Source organism: Carcharhinus amblyrhynchos, chromosome 27 (assembly GCF_965287045.1).
Source record: "Carcharhinus amblyrhynchos chromosome 27, sCarAmb.v2.hapA, whole genome shotgun sequence".
In the NCBI taxonomy this organism is placed as follows: domain Eukaryota; kingdom Metazoa; phylum Chordata; class Chondrichthyes; order Carcharhiniformes; family Carcharhinidae; genus Carcharhinus; species Carcharhinus amblyrhynchos.
This window is the reverse complement of record NC_137350.1, coordinates 10,204,340-10,228,276: the sequence shown is the minus strand read 5'-3', so window position 1 is coordinate 10,228,276 and position 23,937 is coordinate 10,204,340. Positions and strand designations below refer to the sequence as shown.

At 47.1% G+C, this 23,937-nt stretch overlaps 1 protein-coding gene across 9 annotated transcripts in view; it reads right to left on the bottom strand.

The window, feature by feature from the left end:
- svild (supervillin d) overlaps positions 1–23,937 on the bottom strand; it is a 174,610-nt gene that overhangs the window by 74,011 nt on the left and 76,662 nt on the right. For all 9 annotated transcript variants that reach the window (XM_080213812.1, XM_080213807.1, XM_080213808.1 and 6 more), the window contains 4 exons: positions 17,839–17,900; positions 15,930–16,075; positions 10,671–10,914; positions 214–703 (listed from right to left, as the gene is read on the bottom strand). In XM_080213812.1, the coding sequence (XP_080069938.1) occupies positions 214–703; positions 10,671–10,914; positions 15,930–16,075; positions 17,839–17,900 (942 nt within the window). The remainder of the gene's footprint in view (positions 1–213; positions 704–10,670; positions 10,915–15,929; positions 16,076–17,838; positions 17,901–23,937) is intronic.

Here is a 23,937-nt window from a genome sequence, read left to right as displayed (position 1 = left end):
AGAATGGGCAATATTTGCTGGGTATTGTGGGCACCTCTAAGGGCAATAGTGACGCCTGCACCCTGAGACGGAATTTTAAAAAACTCGCTTGAATTCAGGATAACAGCACAACTGAAGCACTGCAACTTCTATCCAGGATAAATGACGCGATATACAATAACCAATAATAGACTGGCAAAGAGATAAACTGTAAAGCATAAACACCGCGTTTACCTGTCGTTTCTCTCTGGTCATCTCCACTTGAGTCTTGTGTCTCTAAAACATCTTTGCCGATTACTCTCACTTCCTCTTCACTTCCCTCCAGCTCTGGGATTACGCCCTCCTTGTCTGTGTTGGGTTGCTCTCTGTACTCTTCACACAGGGCATTTGGAATGGAGTTGCTCTCTGGCAGTGTATCAGCTGTGCCGTTTGCTTCATATTTCCCAGGTTGTTCCTGCAGGATGTCACCCTCTGCGCTGCTATCCCACTCCTTGCTGACTCTTTGTGTTTTCAATATCCCTTTAACTTCCTTGGGTGTCTCCCCAGTAGCTGCCTCTCTGCTGCCCTCAGGGCTGGCGATTGATGCCTCTGACATTATGTCAGGCTTCGCCGCCACTTCCTGAGCTGGGGAGGAACTTAAAGTGTCCGTCGCTGCTTTCTCTGCAAGAATCTGCGCTTGTGGGCTGGGCAGAGGCTGGTGCCGTTGTTCCGGGAGTTCCTGGAGCTGAAAGTGTGACAGTAGTTTTAATTGCAGAATCATGCAAAAGCTACTCAGACATTTGTTGACTGGGATTCCAGCCCACACAATCCCAGCCTCTAATCTATGACCATTTGAAAATGATTAACTCGATTGGCTTAGTTTACTGACTGGAGAAGGCTGGATAGAGCATGATGACCTCAAGAGGGAGGCAAGCGGGTGTGTAGAGGTGGATGATTTGAATTGAAACCGGAATCGGGTCAAGCCCAAAGGAAGTTCAATTTTAACATGCAAGAATGGATAGTTTAGGGTCTGGAATGACATGAGTTTTTAAACATCTTCAACCCATCCCCAGCCTGCCATACTGTGTGGGGGGGTGTGGGATGGTGTCGGCACAGCGGCACTGTAGCTAGCACTGCTGCCTCACAGTGCCAGGGACCCGGGTTCGATTCCCAGCTTGGGTCACTGTCTGTGCGGAGTTTGCGCATTCTCCCCATGCCTGCATGGGCTTCCTCCGGGTGCTCCGGTTTCGTCAAACAGTCCAAAGATTTGCAGGTTAGATGGATTGGCCACACTAAATTGGCCCTTAGCCTCAGGAGGACTAGCTAGGGTAAATGCGTGGGGTTATGGTGATAGGGCCTGGGTGGGATTGTGGTTGGTGCAGATGGGCCGAATGGTGGCCTCCTGTACTTTAGGGATTTGATGATCCAAAGGTGTGTGGGTTAGGTTGATTGGCCATGCTAAAATTGCCCCTTACTGTCCTGGGATGCTTAGGATAGAGGGATTAGCGGGTAAAATGTGTAGGGATATGGGGGTAGGGCCTGGGTGGGATTGTGGTCGGTGCAGACTCGATGGGCTGAAGGGTCTCTTTCTGCACTGTCGGGTTCTATGATTCTTAAGGAGATGTGAAAAGAGGTAGGCAACCAACCAGGTTCCAGGAATCCAAATATGTTAATGAGGCTGATGGTCTCTTATTCACTGGGAGGGAGAAGTTAACTGACTTTATAGCACTGTTTGTGGGCCAGAAGCAGCAGGAATGCTTCCTGTAATGCCACCCTGCCCCCCCCCCCATCCCCCACCATCATCACCCCCTCACATCTAATCACAGACCCCTCATACAGGAAGATCCCCCTCTGGGTCAGGGATCAGATACCATGCCTAACTCTGACCCACCTGTTCTGTAGCCTACTCCAAAGCTCGTCTCTGAACGTTTAGCTAAGGAAACCAGCCCCTCTCGCCTACCGAGAGAAAACTCTGCAGCATGTGGGAAAGCCAACGTTTCTCATCTGTCCGCTGTCAACTGCATAACCCGTCCCTGTTAATTCCCAGGCCTCTGTATCCAATCAATAACGCGAGCTACCCCGTCAATATGGAGGGCCGTGGTCTATAGGAAATTATTGGTTTATTTACTGATTTTGCCTGCAGTGAGAGGATTTGAGTATAGGGATAGAGATGTTTTACTGTAATTGTATAGGGCATTGGTCAGGCCACACCTGGAGTATTGTGTGCAGTTTTGGTGTCCTTATCCGAGGAAGGATGTCCTTGTTATAGAGGGTGTACAGCCAAGGCTGATTCCTGGGATGCCAGGTCTGTCATATGAGGAGAGACTAAGTCGGTTAGGATTATATTCACTGGAGTTTAGAAGAGTGAGGCAGCACTAACTAACCACTGTGTCACCCTTTCCACGTGCCACTTGCCCACCCATTCTGCCTCCCCTATCTGTGTCACGGTTGAGTAAACTGGCATCGCCCCCTCCGTTCTGTGCCATGTCCGCCAGTGCCAGCCACTTCATCTGTGACCTTTGTCAGAACATGGCCTGATTGGATATCAGAGAATGCCCAATACTGGTCATTGGCAGGCAGTTAAATCTCCATTCAATGCAGCAGGATGGGAAAATCCCGCTGGACTGAATGGTGATAAAATTCCAGCCCAGGTGTCTGTGTTCCTTCCCACAGCATTGACTGGATCTAGTGAAAACCTAAGCTTTCATCACGAGTGACTTTGATTTGCCAGTTGCCACTGGTGGCAAGTTATCAGGATGTGAGAGTGTGAGAGAAATTCAAAACCGTGACATGCTCATAGAATCATAGAAACACTACAGTGCAGAAGGAGGCCATTCGGCCCATCGAGTCTGCACTGACCACAATCCCACCCAGGCCCTACCCCCATATCCATACATATTTACCCACTAATCCCTCTAACCTACGCATCTCAGAACACTAAGGGGCAATTTTTAACATGGCCAATCAACCTAACCTGCACATCTTTGGACTGTGGGAAGAAACCCACGCAGACACGAGGAGAATGTGCAAACTCCACACAGACAGTGACCCGAGCCGGGCATTGAACCCAGGTCCCTGGACCTGTGAAGCAGCAGTGCTAACTACTGTGCTACCATGCCGCCCAAAGGTACTTTCTTTGGTACTCACTAAAGAAAAGTTCAGCAGTAAATGTAGAAGTGACAGTAATCTAGCTGCAGAGATCAAAGCACTAAATATTGTCTCGTTCTGCCTGAGGGAGTCTGGATCTGCAGAGATTGAACTGACTCCTGACCCAGCCCACTGCCGAGTTTGAGGGGGAAGAATTAATCGCATATTTTTACCAGTGCCTGAATTTGTGGCTCTGTGTGAGAAACACTCTTGAGCGACCTCCAGCCAGATTAGCCTTAGTGATTCCACTGACCTGATCCATACTGCCGTGGGTGCTTTTAGCGAAACCCTCAATATCTCCACGCTGTCCTCTCACACTCCCTGCACTCCTTCAGCCCAGGAGGGAAATTCTGTTACAATCATAATAAGTGTCTTGGTGACCGCCTTTTGCAATCGGCTGTCTGAAAGCACACTCGTTATTCCCTCACTGGACAATGCCCCCTTTCTCCTCCCTGAAGTTGAACACTTCTCTGAGCACGGCATTTTACCTGGCAATCCAACTGAGAAATACTAAACCCTCAGCCCCAGGTCAAACTGGCAGGCACGACTGTGGCAACCGACCGCAGAGATTAAACATGCACACCGGCTAAACTGCCTTAACTCACTGTGTGCTCACTTTCCTCCACTTTCTCGAGCAGACCCTGCTGAGAATGTGAAGTATTTCCTGCTTGCAGACCGACACCATAGGCAGGCATCTCTCGCAGGCAGCGTGGGGTTCTGTTGGTGGCGTTCTTACCTCAGGGGTCCGAGTGTTGCAGGTTCGATCCCAGCCGCAGGCAACGCACTGAGGGCTTCTGCTTCACAATGGTGAATCCGATCCAAAATGATCGAAAGCAGCTTCTAGTACCCCCCCCAACCACCCGCAAAAAAAAACCCCTTACCAGTCAAGTTTACACACACAGCAATTGAAATCAGATCCTCTACATATTTCTCTCCTTGGCAAGGTCCGTTCCTGAGGGAGTCTGATTATTGCTTTAAATTCATCTAACACTATCATCGACATGAACCTTGCATCAAACACAATGATCTTTAAGCTTTGAAAACCAGCTGTTTGTTTGGATACTGTCGCAACTCCTAACTGAAAGAGAATCCTGCTTCTCAATCCTTACATTTCTCTGAAACGTTGTTAAGACTTGAAGTAAAATTTATGGTCCTGTGCCAATTTCTCACTTGCGGTGTACAAAAGTGATTCATTTTAGCAGAACCACTTTTTTCCTTTATTAACTCTTTACCCTACCCTGTTCTCATCCATTTCACATCAGTAATGACGTCCCAGCGCTGACGCTCCAGCATCACAAGACTAGATTTACTTCTCACTGAGTGTAGGAGTAGCCAAAAAAAAAATCCACCACATTCAGCCAGTTCAAATTCTAACTTCCCCCTCCCCTTCCACAAAAGAACTCTTTCAAGCAAAACAAGAACACTACAGCACAGAAACAGGCCTTTTGGCCCTTCTTGGCCGTGCCAAACCATTTTTCTGCCTAGTCCCACTGATCTGCACCTGGACCATATCCCTCCGCATCCCTCTCATCCATGTACCTGTCCAAATTTTTCTTAAATGTTAAAAGTGAGCCCACATTTACCACTTCATCTGGCAGCTCATTCCACACTCCCACCATTCTCTGTGTGAAGAACCACCCCCCCCCAGTATTCCCTTTAAACTTGTCCCCCTTCACCCTTAACCCATGTCCTTTAGTTTTTTCTACCCTAGGCTCAGTGGAAAAAGCCTGCTTGCATTCACTCTATCTATACCCATCATAATTTTATACATCTCTATCAAATCTCCCCTCATTCTTCTATGCTCCAGGGAATAAAGTCCTAACCTATTCAACCTTTCTCTGTAACTCAGTTTCTCAAGTCCTGTTAACATTCTTGTAAACCTTCTCTGTACTCTTTCAACCTTATTAATATCCTTCCTGTAATTAGGTGACCACAATTGCACACATCATCTCTCGAAATTCCCCTTCCAACCAAACGATGCTCTGGCTAAAGGTCATCTAGATTTGAAACATTGGCGTACTCTCTCTCTACAGATCCCGTCAGACCTGCTGAGGTTTTCTAGTATTTTTCTGTTTTTGTTTCAGATTCCAGCATCTGTAGCGTTTTGCCTTTACCAAACTATCCAAACCTGTCACACACATTTATCCTGTACAAGGCACCTATCCTGATCCCCACACCCCAATCCTAAACCCAGCTCCCCTACCCCAAACCCAGAATAACAATTCTAGGAGTCAGCTGTAAAGGAGCAGTGCTTTTATTACACAAAATGAAAATAAATAATAACCACAAGCCTGTGGTGATCATAAACTGGACCCAACCAGGACTAAAAGGTTAATGGACCCTCTCAGGGTCTTGCTTTATACAGGGCTCGGTATACGATCTCCATCTGATTGGCTAATTACCAATCCCTAGGGAGCATGTATTCAATGAGCCCAACTGGGAGGTCAATTAGTGATTCCCCATGCAGATCATGGGGGCTATCACACCCAGCTTCCCTATCCCAGACTAATCCCCATTCTTCAGCTCATGGGTTTAAAACCTTCATCCCAACGCCTTGTCCCTCTCCTGCTCTGCACCCTCATCTGACCCTATGTATCAATTTGCAACCTCTATCCTTCTGCATCTGCACAACATTCTTGACTCAGCCCAACTAGTTCTGTCCACTCTACTCAGTCATGACTACCTTGCATGTTAATTGTTGATTACATCTGTTGATTACATTGTTAAGACGCACCAGTGAAGAGCATTGTTTAATTAAGTATCGAGAGTACTTATAAAGGTCATCTATGTGTGGATCCATAAGAGATGGGTGAGATCTTAAATGGATATTTCTCATCAGTATTCACTGTTGAGAGAAGCATGGATGTTAGGGAATTTGGGGAAATAAATAGTGATGTCTAGGGGAGTGTACATATAACAGAGAAGCAGGTGCTTAAAATCTTAAAACATGTCAAGGTAGATAAATCCCCGGGACCTGATTAAGTGTATCCCAGGACATTGTGGGAGGCTGGGGAGGAAATTGCAGGTCTCTTAGCAGAGATATTTGAATCACCGATAGTCACAGGTGAGGTGCCTGAAGATTGGAGAGTGGCAAATGTTGTGCCTTTCTTTAAGAAGGGCTGCAGGGAAAAGCCTCGGAACTACAGGTTGGCGAGCCTTCCATCTGTATTGGGTAAGTTGTTAGAAGATATTTTAAGAGATAGGATCTACAGGCATTTAGAGACGCAAGGACTGATTAGGAACAGTCAGCATGGTTTTGTGAGTGGAAAATCATGTCTCACAAATTTGATTGAGTTTTTTGAAAGAGTAACCTTTCAAAAGTGCAGTTGATGTTGTCTTTGTGGACTTTAGCAAGACCTTTGACAAGGTACCACATGGTAGGTTGTTGCATAAGATTAAATCTCACGGGATCCAGGGTGAGGTAGCCAAATGGATACAAAATTGGCTTGATGACAGAAGCCAGAGGGTGTTTGTAGAGGTTTGTTTTTCAAACTGGAGACCTGTGACCAGTGGTGTGCCTCAGGAATCGGTGCTGCACCCACTGCTATTTGTCATTTATATTAATGATTTGGATGTGAATTTAGTAGGCATGGTTAGTAGGTTTGCAGATGACACCAAGATTGGTGGCATAGTGGGCAGTGAAGAAGGTTATCTAGGATTGCAATGGGATTTTGATCAATTGGGCCAGTGGACTGATGAATGGCAGATAGAGTTTAATTTAGATAAATGTGAGGTGATGCATTTTGGTTGATTGAACCTGAGCAGGACTTATTCATTTAATGGTAGGGCTTTGGGGAGAATTATAGAACAAAGAGATCTAGGGGTACAAGTTCATATCTCCTTGAAAGTCAAGTCACAGGTAGACAGAAGGCATTCAGCATGCTTGGTTTCAATGGTCAGAACATTGAATACAGGAGTTGGGACGCCTTGTTGAAGTTGTACAAGACATTGGTAAGGCAACCCTTGGAATACCGTGTACAGTTCTGGTCACCCTATTATAGAAAGGATATTATTAAACTAGAAAGAGTGCAGAAAACATTTACTAGGATGCTCCCAGGACTTGATGGTTTGAGTTATAAGGACAGGCTGGATAGACTGGGACTTTGTTCTTTGGAGCATAGAAAGCTTAGGGGTGATCTTATAAAATAATAAGGAGCATAAATCAGCTAGAGAGTCAATACCTTTTCCCAAAGATAGGGAAGTCTAAAACTAGAGGGTATAGGTTTTAAGGTGAGAGGGGAGACATACAAAAGGGCCCAGAGGGGCAGTTTTCTCACAGAGAGTGGTGAGTGTCTGGAACAAGTTGCCAGAGGTAGTAGTAGAGGTGGGTACAATTTTGTCTTTTACAAAGCATTTAGAAAGTTACATGGGTAAGATTGGTATAGAAGGATATGGGTCAAATGTAGGCAATTGGGAGTGGCTTAGGGGCTAAAAAGATGGGCAGCAGGAACAGGTTGGGCCAATGCTGTAAACCTCTATGACTCGATGACTGTTGGGGCACGGGGTTACTATGTCACTGGACACAAGTAATGCTGCATTCTGTAAATAAACCTATTATCAAGACAAGTATTTCTGACTATCTTCATACTTCACCAATTAGTTTAGAATAGATTTTACAATGCATTCTAGAATTCTCTTCCTAAATACTCCTGCCTTGCCACATCCCTTTTTAGTTATTAAAAATACTTCCCCTTTGATCAAACTTCAAGTCACTTTCCCAGCCTTGTCTCAATTGAGACTCGACATGCGACCATTTCTGTTCTGACCAGCTTGAGATTTCTCGCTCCTTTCCTGGCAATATATGAAGGATTAGCTTGCTAATACTCCCAGTCTCATTTCAAAGCTAGCGTGATTAATAGCACAAGAGGTAGAAGTGAGAATAAACAGTGATCCTCTTCAGTAAAGTCTTCCTTATCTGGGTTTCTCACACGTAGGGACAATTCAGTATTTATAAATCAATTTACCAAGTTCTCAATGCCTCCAAAACACTTCATGATAAGCTAATCACATTTAAAGTGATATCGCTTCAACAAAATACAAATAACAAAATTGGTGCACGTGACCAATTAAGTTGTCCTTGATGTTACGGTTTATTTATTAGTCACAAGTAGGCTTACGTTAATACTGCAATGAAGTTACTGTGAAAACCCCCTAGTCGCCACATTCTGGCGCCTGTTCGGGTACACTGAGGGAAAATATGGCACAGCCAATGCTCCTAACCAGCACATTTTTCAGATTGTCGGAGGGAACCAGAGCACCCGGAGGAAACCCACACAGACATGGGGAGAATGTGCAAACTCCACACAGACAGTAACCCAAGCTGAGAATGGAAACTGCGTCCCTAGCGCAATGAGATAGCAGTGCTAACTGTTGTGCCACCCATAAGATTGAGAGAAGGAACTTAAGCAAGACACGGTGAGAACTCACTATTCTTCTATAAATCACACTGTGAGACCCTTCACAGACAGAGGGATCTTAAGTTTAGCATCTCCAACAGTGTAGCACTCTCTCAGTAGGGCGCTGAAACTGCAGTGGGGCTTAAACTTTCAGGCTTGAACTCATGATATTTCAGGTACATTGCCCTACAGCTCATAACTTCCAACCTCGGAGGGCACTGAAGATACACTGGGGGAGGACCCCCCCACCACCACCACCCCTGACAACATCCTCGATGCCCTGTGCATGGGAATCACCCAGGAAATTCATATTCCAATGGACAATTTTCTTGCACTGGGAATCACGCGTTACCCCAACTCAGGTCTGAGATCTCAGATGGTCCTGACTCTCTTTGTAGCATAGGGATGGCACGGTGGCACAGTGGTTAGCACTGCTCACTCACAGCACCAGGGGTCCAGGTTCCATTCCCGGTTTGGGTTACTATCTGTGTGAAGTCTCCCCGTGTCTGCGTGGGTTTCCTCCGGATGCTCCGGTTTCCTCCCACAGTCCAATAGATGTGCTGGTTAGGTGCAATGACCTGAACAGTCGCCGGAGTGTGGCGACTAGGGGGTTTTCACAGTAACTTCATTGCAGAGTTAATGTTAGCCTACTTGTGACTAATAAGCAAACTTTAACAAATTAACTTTAATAAACTTTAGTTTCCCAGGAAAGGTTGGAAGCTTTGAAACCATTGCTAATGCCCGTGTAACTATACTAGTGACCACCCCCACAGCTACCAACTGGAACCCACCCCCCCACCTCCCACAACACACACTAGCCCCCTAACCCATTGACCACTCCACATTCCCCTGCTTACAACCCTCCTGATACCCCATGACTATAACCCCTTCCCTGACTATACCCCCAATCTCTGTGACCACCCTCCCAACCCTCTGACTATCCCCCCAGTCCCATAACTACCCACCCAACCACTTGACTGCAACCCCTAACCTCAACTAGCCCGTGGCTATCACCCACTGACCACCCAACCACTCCTCTTCCCCACTGATCATTCAAACCCCCCCAGACCTATCCTAGACTCCAAATGAATACTGTCCCCCTCCCCCTGCAAAAGCCACTGATGCCTTCCACTCCCAACCTTGGACTCATCCTACATGCTTCCCAATCCTATCAACTGAGCTTACACAACTATCTTCATCCTGGCTTCTCAGCATGTCTCTGAACCTTTTACTTACCCACTTTACACCAGCTAGTGATACAATACAGGACAATGCCTCACTTCCCCTGAACTGGAATCCTTGGGGACTCGCTGTACTGCACTGGAGACCTCAAAAACTCACTGCACTGCATTAGTGGCCTCAGGAACTCATTGTGCTACACTAGAGGCCTCGGGATCTCACTGTGCAGCACTGGAGACCTTGAGAACTCACTGTGCTGCATTAGTGGCCTCGAGAACTCACTGCACTTCACCAATGGCCTTGGGAATGCACCGCACTGCACTGGTGGTCTTGACAACTCGCTGTGCTGCACTTTTATCACTGGGCCTGATTTAGGAGGTTGGGCAATAGAGATACAGCTCCCAGCTAAGGTGGGAAAAACGGAGCAGAATGGCAATCTTACTGTGATTACTACTCCTTGGAAGTTCTAGTCCAACATTCACCCTGATCCTTTTCTAAGATACCTCCAGGGCTTTAGGAGAATGGGGACTGACAAGGCCATGCTCAAATAGTCTTTATTAAAGTGTGATCCTGTTGGGTGCTAGAAGGCCATTCAACTATAGAAGTTATCACAGTTAAAGACTCATCCCATCCTCACCCGATGTCCATGCATCTCCCATCAGGGATCAGTGGATATAAGTGTGAGCAGGACAGGCCGATTGATCTCTCTGGCACAACGCAGTTAGCCACAGTGTCGCAACTGAAGCCCTGGCTCAGCACAGAGCAGCCTTTGGGCCTACCTAATCTTCATGTCTGAGTGAACAACTAAGCCATGAGGCGAAACTGTAATCACAATCTCCACACAAAACACAAAACCTTTCAGCAGCAAGTACATTCAGTAATTAATTATTGCATAAACACTCCAGACACTTAAGGTTTCTTCACTGTGACAGACAGAGTGAAGAAAATTATTCGCCATTCTGGTAACAATAAGATGCAAAGAGTATTTACCAGGTGGACCTCACTGATGGTGACTGGTTGGGTGTGATACCGCACCCCCTTTTGTCTGCGCCCGTGACGTCCATCCAAGGGTGTTTTCTTTGGCACGGGCTGGCACAAGCTGTTGAACAAGGCCATCTTCTGGTTCAGACTCAGCTTTGAATTTGCGTCCCCTCTCTCTTCCACCTCCTGTTGGGCCACCTTGTCCTTCTCCTCAGCCACATCCTGCTCCTTTGGTGTCTGTGCCTGAGGGACGCTGACAGCAGAGAATTCTCCAGTTAGTGAAGCAACAGGAAGGCTGGGCACAATTTAAAAAAAAATCTTCAGTTGAATCCTTCCCTTCTCTCTGGACTGTCCCTTGGGTTAGGAACAGGATTAGGCCATTCAGGCCCTCCAGGCTGCTGCCTCACTCTCTTAGATCTGGACCGACCATCACCTAAACTTCCTTTATCTTGTTTTTGATCCGTGTACTTTGATAGCTTTAAAATCCACCTGCTTCAATTTTCAATCCCCAATTGCCCCCACAGGGGGAGGGTGAGAGATTTTCATTTCCGCCCTTCTCCTTGTGTGAAAAAGGGTTTGATCTTAGGATTGCTACAGTGCGGATGGAGGCCATCCCTCCCATTGAGACTGCACCAACAGTAATCCCACCCAGCCACTGTCACCCCTGCTAGTCCTCCTGACACTAAGGGGCAATTTAGCATGGCCCGTCCACCTAACCTGCACATCTTTGAAGTGTGGGAGAAAACCAGAGCACCCGGAGGAAACCCACACAGACACAGGGAGAATGTGCAAACTCCACACAGACAGTGACCCAAACTGGGAACTGGACCTGGGGTCCCTGGCGCTGTGAGGTAGCAGTGCTAACCACTGTGCCATCGTGCTACCCAGTCTGGAGACAGGTATCTGCTGCTCTTGTTCTTCAAGGTGGTGAAAGTCACAGGTTTGGAAGGTGATGATGCACCCAGTTAATTGCTGGAATTCACCACTCACAGCAAACCTAATACCCAACTCGACACTCACAGGAAACCCAACACCCAATTCACTGCTCACACCAAACCCAACACCCAATCCAACACTCACAGCAAACCCAACACCCAATCCAACACTCAGAGCAAACCCAACACCCAATCCAACACTCACAGCAAACCCAACACCCAATTCACTGCTCACACCAAACCCAACACCCAATCCAACACTCACAGCAAACCCAACACCCAATTCACTGCTCACACCAAACCCAACACCCAATCCAACACTCACAGCAAACCCAACACCCAATCCAACACTCACAGCAAACCCAACACCCAACTCAACACTCACAGCAAACCCAACACCCAATCCAACACTCACAGCAAACCCAACACCCAATCCAACACTCACAGCAAACCCAACACCCAACTCACCGCTCACAGCAAACCCAACACCCAATCCAACACTCACAGCAAACCCAACACCCAATCCAACACTCACAGCAAACCCAACACCCAACTCAACGCTCACAGCAAACCCAACACCCAATCCAACACTCACAGCAAACCCAACACCCAACTCAACGCTCACAGCAAACCCAACACCCAATCCAACACTCACAGCAAACCCAACACCCAACTCAACACTCACAGCAAACCCAACACCCAATCCAACACTCACAGCAAACCCAACACCCAACTCAACACTCACAGCAAACCCAACACCCAACTCAACACTCACAGAAAACCCAACACCCAACTCAACACTCACAGCAAACCCAACACCCAACTCAACACTCACAGCAAACCCAACACCCAACTCAACACTCACAGCAAACCCAATACCCAACTCAACACTCACAGCAAACCCAACACCCAATCCAACACTCACAGCAAACCCAACACCCAACTCAACACTCACAGCAAACCCAACACCCAATCCAACACTCACAGAAAACCCAACACCCAACTCAATGCTCACAGCAAACCCAACACCCAACTCAACACTCACAGCAAACCCAACACCCAACTCAACACTCACAGCAAACCCAACACCCAACTCAACACTCGCAGCAAACCCAACACCCAACTCAACACTCACAGAAAACCCAACACCCAACTCAACACTCACAGCAAACCCAACACCCAACTCAACACTCACAGAAAACCCAACACCCAACTCAACACTCACAGCAAACCCAACACCCAACTCAACACTCACAGCAAACCCAACACCCAACTCAACACTCACAGCAAACCCAACACCCAATCCAACACTCACAGCAAACCCAACACCCAATCCAACACTCACAGCAAACCCAACACCCAATCCAACACTCACAGCAAACCCAACACCCAATCCAACACTCACAGCAAACCCAACACCCAACTCAACACTCACAGCAAACCCAACACCCAATCCAACACTCACAGCAAACCCAACACCCAATCCAACACTCACAGCAAACCCAACACCCAACTCAACACTCACAGCAAACCCAACACCCAACTCAACACTCACAGCAAACCCAACACCCAATCCAACACTCACAGCAAACCCAACACCCAATCCAACACTCACAGCAAACCCAACACCCAACTCAACACTCACAGCAAACCCAACACCCAACTCAACACTCACAGCAAACCCAACACCCAACTCAACACTCACAGCAAACCCAACACCCAATCCAACACTCACAGCAAACCCAACACCCAACTCAACACTCACAGCAAACCCAACACCCAACTCAACGCTCACAGCAAACCCAACACCCAATCCAACACTCACAGCAAACCCAACACCCAACTCAACACTCACAGCAAACCCAACACCCAATCCAACACTCACAGCAAACCCAACACCCAACTCAACACTCACAGCAAACCCAACACCCAACTCAACGCTCACAGCAAACCCAACACCCAACTCAACGCTCACAGCAAACCCAACACCCAATCCAACACTCACAGCAAACCCAACACCCAACTCAACACTCACAGCAAACCCAACACCCAATCCAACACTCACAGCAAACCCAACACCCAACTCAACACTCACAGCAAACCCAACACCCAACTCAACACTCACAGAAAACCCAACACCCAACTCAACACTCACAGCAAACCCAACACCCAATCCAACACTCACAGCAAACCCAACACCCAATCCAACACTCACAGCAAACCCAACACCCAACTCACCGCTCACAGCAAACCCAACACCCAACTCAACACTCACAGCAAACCCAACACCCAATCCAACACTCACAGCAAACCCAACACCCAACTCAACACTCACAGCAAACCCAACACCCAACTCAACACTCACAGAAAACCCAACACCCAACTCAACACTCGCAGCAAACCCAACACCCAACTCAACACTCACAGAAAACCCAACACCCAACTCAACACTCACAGCAAACCCAACACCCAACTCAACACTCACAGAAAACCCAACACCCAACTCAACACTCACAGCAAACCCAACACCCAACTCAACACTCACAGCAAACCCAACACCCAACTCAACACTCACAGCAAACCCAACACCCAACTCAACACTCACAGAAAACCCAACACCCAACTCAACAGTCACAGCAAACCCAACACCCAACTCAACACTCACAGCAAACCCAACACCCAACTCAACACTCACAGCAAACCCAACACCCAACTCAACACTCACAGCAAACCCAACACCCAACTCAACACTCACAGCAAACCCAACACCCAACTCAACACTCACAGCAAACCCAACACCCAACTCAACACTCACAGCAAACCCAACACCCAATCCAACACTCACAGCAAACCCAACACCCAATCCAACACTCACAGCAAACCCAACACCCAATCCAACACTCACAGCAAACCCAACACCCAATCCAACACTCACAGCAAACCCAACACCCAACTCAACACTCACAGCAAACCCAACACCCAATCCAACACTCACAGCAAACCCAACACCCAATCCAACACTCACAGCAAACCCAACACCCAATCCAACACTCACAGCAAACCCAACACCCAACTCAACACTCACAGCAAACCCAACACCCAACTCAACACTCACAGCAAACCCAACACCCAACTCAACACTCACAGCAAACCCAACACCCAACTCAACACTCACAGGAAACCCAACACCCAATTCAACACTCACAGCAAACCCAACACCCAACTCAACACTCACAGCAAACCCAACACCCAACTCAACACTCACAGCAAACCCAACACCCAACTCAACACTCACAGCAAACCCAACACCCAACTCAACACTCACAGCAAACCCAACACCCAACTCAACACTCACAGCAAACCCAACACCCAACTCAACACTCACAGCAAACCCAACACCCAACTCAACACTCACAGCAAACCCAACACCCAATCCAACACTCACAGCAAACCCAACACCCAATCCAACACTCACAGCAAACCCAACACCCAATCCAACACTCACAGCAAACCCAATACTCAATCCAACTCTCACAGCAAACCCAACACCCAACTTTGGTGGTAGAATCTGTGCTTTTGTAAACATTTCCTGAGATTCCTTTATAACCAGGAGTGACTTCTTCAGAGTACGCAGTGCTGGGAAAAAAGCTGTGCCTGCGTCCCTCTCTCTCTCCAGTGCTGAAATGTCTGAAAGACTGAAGAGGTTTCGTGTCATGCTCAGTAGGTTATCTACTGAATAATGGTGGGTGGCACAGTGGTTAGCACTGCTGTCTCACAGCACCAGAGACCCAGGTTCAACTCTGGCCTTGGGTGACTGTGCAGAGTTTGCACATTGCCTGCACAGTTTCCTCCGGGTGCTACAGTTTCCTCCCACAGTCCAAAGATGTGCAGGTTAGGTGGACTGGCCTTGCTAAATTGCCCCTTAGTGTCCAATGGTATGTAGGTTAGGTGGATTAGCCATGTGTGGGAGTATGGGGATAAGGTGGGGGAGGGGGTAAGATACTCTGTCAGTGCCAACTCAATGGGCTGAATGGCCTCCTTCTGCACTGTAGGTATTCTATGATTCAAAATAACTTTCACCCATTCAATGTCTCAAAAAAATACATGCTTTGGTAATCACATTGTTATCCTTATTAAAGACAAGTGATGGTCATTGGCCCATCCTCCAGAGGAGTATCAATGGAAACATCTGGAACAGCTGGAGTTGGGGGGATCATAAGGAGTTTGTATCACTACTGCCCTGCGCAAAGAATAAACTTGCGGAAGGTAAAAGTCAGTATTCGTCCTCCACCAAACACTGTTACTGACCTTAGCATCCTATCCATCCCCGTACCTGTTTGCCACCACCATTTCCTCCGTGGTGACTGGCTGAGTCCGAGCACGGTCTTGTAGCCGTCGCAGTCTGCGCTCCACAGCAGCGTTACTGCTACGAGGCCGCAGCAATGCAGCTGAATCCGCAGGCGACGCCTTCTCCAGCTCCTAATGGAAATACAGAATCATTCTCCGTAGCTGGGACAATCTTAGCAGTAGATTCCCCGTGCAGCATATGGGCAGAATTTTACAATCCCATCGAGGCTGGGGTGGGATTGGGAAACGGCGTTCAAAAGTCCATTGACTTCAGAGGGACTGGAAGGATCCCACCAGGGAGAGGGGTAGTAAAATTCCACCCATTGTCCCAAAGAAGGTATGTGTAACTCCTCATTCTAGTTTCTCTCACATGTAGCTGTGCAAACCAGCCTGCTACCTCTCAATCCCATTTCAGAGCAACATCTATGTTTTTGCAACCTGCATTAGACCTCATTGGCCTTACACCTTCTTTACTATTCCTTTAGTTATTTATGATCCCGGGAAGTTGAATTTCATTCCCTGACTTTGGTACCAGTTTCCAAATGAACCCAGTTAAATTCACTCAACCAAAATAGTCAAGAGTGGTTGTTGAATTGTCCAAACTAGCTTTATAAGTTCATAAGATACAGAAGCAGAATTAGACCATTCAGCCCATCATGTCCGTTCCGCCATTCGAACATGGCTGATATGCTCCTCATCCCTATTTTCCTGCCTTCCCCCATAATCCTTCAATCCATTATCTAATGAATTGCACCCAATCCCATGTGACTAACCTTGTGAATTAACCTTTTGTGCAGCACCTTATCAAACACCTTCTGGATATTTACATATACTACATCCCCATGATCTACTTTGCTTGTACACCTTCAAAGAACTTTAACAAATTAGTCAGGCATGATTTCATTGCTGCTGCTGAAGGATGGGCTGGTTAAATGGGAAGAAAAATCCAAATGAAATTTAACATCCAAAAATGTGAGATGATTCATTTTGGGAGGGCTAACAAGGTAAAGAATGTACCATGAATGGTAGAAGTTAAGAAGTACAGAGGACTGGAGAGACTTTGGAGTGCTTGTCCATAGATCCCTGGTAGCAGCAGGACAGGTGGACAAGGTGATTAAGAAGGCTATGGGATACTTGCCTTCATGAGCCAATGCATCAAATATAAGAACAGGGATGCTACAGTGGAGCTGTATAACATGCTGGTTAGGCCACAGCTAGAGTACTGTGTGCAGTTCTGGTCACTACACTATAGGAAGGATGTGATTGCACTGGAGAGAGCGCAGAGGAGATTCACCAGGATGTTGCCTGGATTGGAGTGTATCAGCTATGAAGGGAGGCTGGATAAGCTGGGGTTGTTTCCTTAGAGCAGAGACAGCTGAAGGAGGACTTGATTGAGGTGTATAGAATTAAGAGGGACTTAGATAGGGTAGAGGTGTCAGTAACCAGGGGGCATAGATTTAAGACAAGGCGCAGGAATGCTCACAACATCTAAGAGGCACTTAGATGAGCAATTCAATTGCTTTGCATACGGGGCTGTGGACAAAGCACTGGGAAAAGGGAGCTGTTTGATGCCAGTTCAGACTCTTTCAGAAACTATCTTTGCCTCAATAGTTTTCTTTCCCACCTCACCCCCTGACAACACCAATGAGAATTCATAAAAATGTGAAAGATTTCAAATACATTCCACAATCCACTGCTATGTATGAACAGGGATAAGTGCCGGAATTCTATCACCTTGTCCACCACAGGATCAGCGTGGGTGAAGAACCAACAATGGAATCTTCATTGACCTCATGCGGGAATTTCCTGTCTCGCCAGAGCGAGGCTGTAAAATCCTGCCTAAGGTGCTGAATCAACTCTGCGTCACACTAAATATTCCACAGTCTGGCACCTACTTTAAACAGAGACATCTTTGCAGCCACACTCAGCTTTGATCTTGCATCCATCTTCTCATCCTCTGTAAAAGGGAAGGATAACCAGGGTTATTGAAGGGACAAACACATCAGTCCTACGTGAAACATACCTTTATATTGATGTGAAGAGATATCAAGGGAAGGTTATGTAGATCTCATTAATGAGGCTAGTTTACTTTGCTAAAATGTTTGAAGCATGTCCATTGGTAATGAGATACCAACACTCATTCAACTTTCTAAACAGAACCAGGTAGCACAGTGGTTAGCATTGCTGCCTCAGAGCGCCAAGGGCCCGGGTTCGATTCCGGTCTTAGGTCACTGTCTGTCAGGAGTCTGCAAGTTCACCCCATGTTGGCATGGGTACCCTCCCACAATCTGAAAGACGTGCTGGTTAGGTGGATTAGTCATGATAAATTCTCCCTCAGTGTACCCGAACAGGTGTCAGAGTGTGGTGACTAGGGAATTTCACAGTTATTTCATTGCAGCGTTAATGTAAACCTACTTGTGATACTAATAAGTAAATAATAAACTTAAGGTAAGGATTGCCAATTGTTCAGACTGAGGGATGGCTCAGTGGTTAGCACTGCTGCCTCACAGCACCACGGACCCTGGTCCAATTCCAGCCTCGGGTCTGTGTGGAGTTTGCACGTTCTCCCCATATCTGCGTGGGTTTCCTCCGGGTGCTCCGGTTTCCTCCCACAGTCCAAAGATGTGTAGATTAGATGGATTAACCATGCTATTTTGCCTCTTAGTGTCCCGGGATGTGTAAATTAAATGGGATTAGCCATGGTAAATGTGTGAGATTGCAGGCACGGGGCAAGAGAAGGTGTGGGCAAGATGCTCTGTCACAGAATCAATTCAGACCCAATGGGGCGAATGGCCTCTCCTGCAGTGTAAGGATCTACACTAATCCAGGAATTGAAGATCACTCTCCAGGATGCCGTGGGTGCAACCCTGAGGAAGAATATCATCAGGCATCAAAAAAGATTGTGGGAGAGGTTCTCCAATCTCATCCATTCCCACCCACTGCTTGTGGTACCGGAGAATTTGGCGCACAGACATAACTCCATTCGTTGCAGCGGGAATGGAGAATCTCAGTCGCAGGTGAGGTCAGAGGTTTCAGCATGTATGTATTTTGTTGTGATTTTTTTGAGCATTTCTCTTCACCAGATCCAAAATTATTGAAACAAGGTGGCTCTGACAGTAAAGCATCAGCCAATTGGATAACGAGAGTTCTCGTTTTCCAACTGGCATCGGAAGGCAGTGAGTCACAAGGATGGATGATGGCTGGAGTGTGGAGGCGAGTCACATGAGAAAAGAAACCGGGAATACAATAAATCAGAGCTGGCGGGCACAGAATGGGGCAAGTCCAGACGGCAACTAGTAGGAGGCAAAATTTTCTGTGCTGGAACTACAAGAAATATGCTGGAATTCACCACTCACAGCAAATCCAACACCCAACTCAACACTCGCAGCAAACCCAACACCCAACTCAACACTCACAGAAAACCCAACACCCAACTCAACACTCACAGCAAACCCAACACCCAACTCAACACTCACAGCAAACCCAACACCCAACTCAACATTCACAGCAAACCCAACACCCAACTCAACACTCACAGAAAACCCAACACCCAACTCAACACTCACAGAAAACCCAACACCCAACTCAACACTCGCAGCAAACCCAACACCCAACTCAACACTCACAGAAAACCCAACACCCAACTCAACACTCGCAGCAAACCCAACACCCAACTCAACACTCACAGAAAACCCAACACCCAACTCAACACTCACAGAAAACCCAACACCCAACTCAACACTCACAGAAAACCCAACACCCAACTCAACACTCGCAGCAAACCCAACACCCAACTCAACACTCACAGAAAACCCAACACCCAACTCAATGCTCACAGAAAACCCAACACCCAACTCAACACTCACAGCAAACCCAACACCCAACTCAACACTCGCAGCAAACCCAACACCCAACTCAACACTCGCAGCAAACCCAACACCCAACTCAACACTCACAGCAAACCCAACACCCAACTCAACACTCACAGAAAACCCAACACCCAACTCAACACTCACAGAAAACACAACACCCAACTCAACGCTCACAGAAAACCCAACACCCAACTCAACGCTCACAGCAAACCCAACACCCAACTCAACACTCACAGAAAACCCAACACCCAACTCAACACTCACAGAAAACCCAACACCCAACTCAACACTCACAGAAAACCCAACACCCAACTCAACACTCACAGAAAACCCAACACCCAACTCAACACTCACAGAAAACCCAACACCCAACTCAACACTCACAGAAAACCCAACACCCAACTCAACACTCACAGAAAACCCAACACCCAACTCACCGCTCACAACAAACATAACTCCCAACTCAACACTCACAGAAAACCCAACACCCAACTCAACACTCACAGAAAACCCAACACCCAACTCAACATTCACAGAAAACCCAACACCCAACTCAACACTCACAGAAAACCCAACACCCAACTCAACACTCACAGCAAACCCAACTCCCAACTCAACATTCACAGCAAACCCAACACCCAACTCAACACTCACAGCAAACCCAACACCCAACTCAACACTCACAGCAAACCCAACACCCAACTCAATGCTCACAGAAAACCCAACACCCAACTCAACACTCACAGCAAACCCAACACCCAATTCAACACTCACAGCAAACCCAACACCCAACTCAACACTCACAGCAAACCCAACACCCAACTCAACACTCACAGAAAACCCAACACCCAACTCAACACTCATGGCAAACCCAACACCCAATACAACACTCACAGCAAACCCAATACCCAACTCAACACTCACAGCAAACCCAACACCCAATACAACACTCACAGCAAACCCAACACCCAAATCAATGCTCACAGAAAACCCAACACCCAACTCAACACTCACAGCAAACCCAACACCCAACTCAACACTCACAGCAAACCCAACACCCAACTCAACACTTACAGCAAACCCAACACCCAACTCAATGCTCACAGAAAACCGAACACCCAACTCAATGCTCACAGCAAACCCAACACCCAATTCAACACTCACAGCAAACCCAACACCAAACTCAACACTCACAGCAAACCCAACACCCAACTCAACACTCACAGCAAACCCAACACCCAACTCAACACTCACAGAAAACCCAACACCCAACTCACCGCTCACAACAAACATAACTCCCAACTCAACACTCACAGAAAACCCAACACCCAACTCAACACTCACAGAAAACCCAACACCCAACTCAACACTCACAGCAAACCCAACACCCAATTCAACACTCACAGCAAACCCAACACCCAACTCAACACTCACAGAAAACCCAACACCCAACTCAACACTCACAGAAAACCCAACACCCAACTCACCGCTCACAACAAACATAACTCCCAACTGAACACTCACAGAAAACCCAACACCCAACTCACAGAAAACCCAACACCCAACTCACCGCTCACAACAAACATAACTCCCAACTCAACACTCACAGCAAACCCAACTCCCAACTCAACATTCACAGCAAACCCAACACCCAAATCAACACTCACAGCAAACCCAACACCCAACTCAACACTCACAGCAAACCCAACACCCAACTCAATGCTCACAGAAAACCCAACACCCAACTCAACACTCACAGCAAACCCAACACCCAACTCAACACTCACAGCAAACCCAACACCCAACTCAATGCTCACAGAAAACCCAACACCCAACTCAACACTCACAGCAAACCCAACACCCAACTCAATGCTTACAGAAAACCCAACACCGAACTCAACACTCACAGCAAACCCAACACCCAATTCAACACTCACAGCAAACCCAACACCCAACTCAACACTCACAGCAAACCCAACACCCAACTCAACACTCACAGCAAACCCAACACCCAACTCAATGCTCACAGAAAACCCAACACCCAACTCAACACTCATGGCAAACCCAATACCCAACTCAACACTCACAGCAAACCCAACACCCAATACAACACTCACAGCAAACCCAATACCCAACTCAACACTCACAGCAAACCCAACACCCAATACAACACTCACAGCAAACCCAACACCCAAATCAATGCTCACAGAAAACCCAACACCCAACTCAACACTCACAGCAAACCCAACACCCAAATCAATGCTCACAGAAAACCCAACACCCAACTCAACACTCACAGCAAACCCAACACCCAACTCAACACTCACAGCAAACCCAACACCCAACTCAACACTCACAGCAAACCCAACACCCAACTCAACAGTCACAGCAAACCCAACACCCAACTCAATGCTCACAGAAAACCCAACACCCAACTCAACACTCATGGCAAACCCAATACCCAACTCAACACTCACAGCAAACCCAACACCCAATACAACACTCACAGCAAACCCAACACCCAACTCAACACTCACAGCAAACCCAACACCCAATTTAACTCTCGGCGAGCTCCACATTCTGATTGACAGGATTTCCCCTTAGTTCCAAATGTATTTTATTAGAAACTAACTTGGAATTATACACCCTGATTCTGGTTTCTCCTACAAGTGAAGATGTTTTCTCCACACCTACACTGTCCAACACATTCGTAAATGTGAAGACCACCATTGACACATTGCTCAAGTTGTTTCTTCCCAGGCAAAAGCCTCAGCACCAAATGGGAATAACCACAGTTCTGGGATCATTCTATTGGATAGTTCTTATGCCAGCACCTCTATCTGTCTGGTATAGCATTTGTTCTCTGCATTCACCGCAGCTCAGTGATACTATTCTTGCCTCAGAATCGCACGATTCCAAAATCCCATTCTTGAGCTTATGCAGACTGACACTCTGATGGAGTACAAAGTCTGGGGTGGTATTTACTCTTGTATGAGATGTCAAAGCCATAAAAAAGGTCCCACAGACAATAAATGCCCCTGAATTAAAGTCCCTTCTCAGGATGGTGAACTATTGTGGCAAGTTTCTACAAAATGTATCTACCACCTTCGCCCCGCTACATCAATTACCAAAGAATCATCGGTAAGAAGTCTCACAACATCAGGCTAAAGTCCTACAGGTTTATTTGGAATCATCCGATGAAGGGGCAGCGCTCTGAAAGCTCATGATTCCAAATAAACGAATTGGACTTTAACCTGGTGTTGTGAAACCTCTAACCGCACCCACTCCAGTCCAACACCAGCATCTCCAAATTAAAGAAACATCAACCTTGGAGGTGGGGAGAAAACAAGAAAGAAGCAACCACGAAAATCAAACAAGTTTTGTAACTGTCGGCATTATTGGTGCACTCTGATCCAGCCAAGTCCTTGTTGGTGATGGAGTGGGAGCAGAGTTGTCCCACGGGATGCCTGACGGAGTGGAAAGGCCAATTGCCTCCAGGATGTTGCCTGAGGTGGAAAATAAACATTCCCAAGTCGATAAGGAAAGCTTGGCGGCGATATATGCAGTTAAAAGATTTCCTCAGTATAACATTCCGCCCTACTTTCGGACCAGAAGCCATTGCTGGGCTGGGCAGCATGGACAAGTTGGGCCAAAGGGCCTGTTTCCATGCTGCAAACCTCTACGACTCAAAGTTATTTAGTTATTTATTCACTCAGTGCCCTCAATGGTTTCATTACTGGCCATGTACAATTACGCTTTCAACGTCGATCAGGAACGCAGAGATCAAATGTGGATGCACTCAGCAGGTTGCCCTTGCCACAGACAATGGCATCACTGACAAGAGATAGTGCTGGCATTGGATATGATACTGTCCTTGCCAGTCTCAGCGAAGCTACATTTCAAGTTTCACTACTAATGTCACAAGTAGGCTGACATTAACACTGCAATGAAGTTACTGTGAAAACCCCATAGTGGTCACACTCCAGCACCTGAAAGTACATTGGAATGTGGACAGAGAGAGACCCAGTATTACCAAAGGTTAACAAAAATACTATTGCAAGGGTAAAAATATGAGAAGGCGAAACTGCTGAAGCCCTACTAACTTGTGTTGCTGCGGGGGCT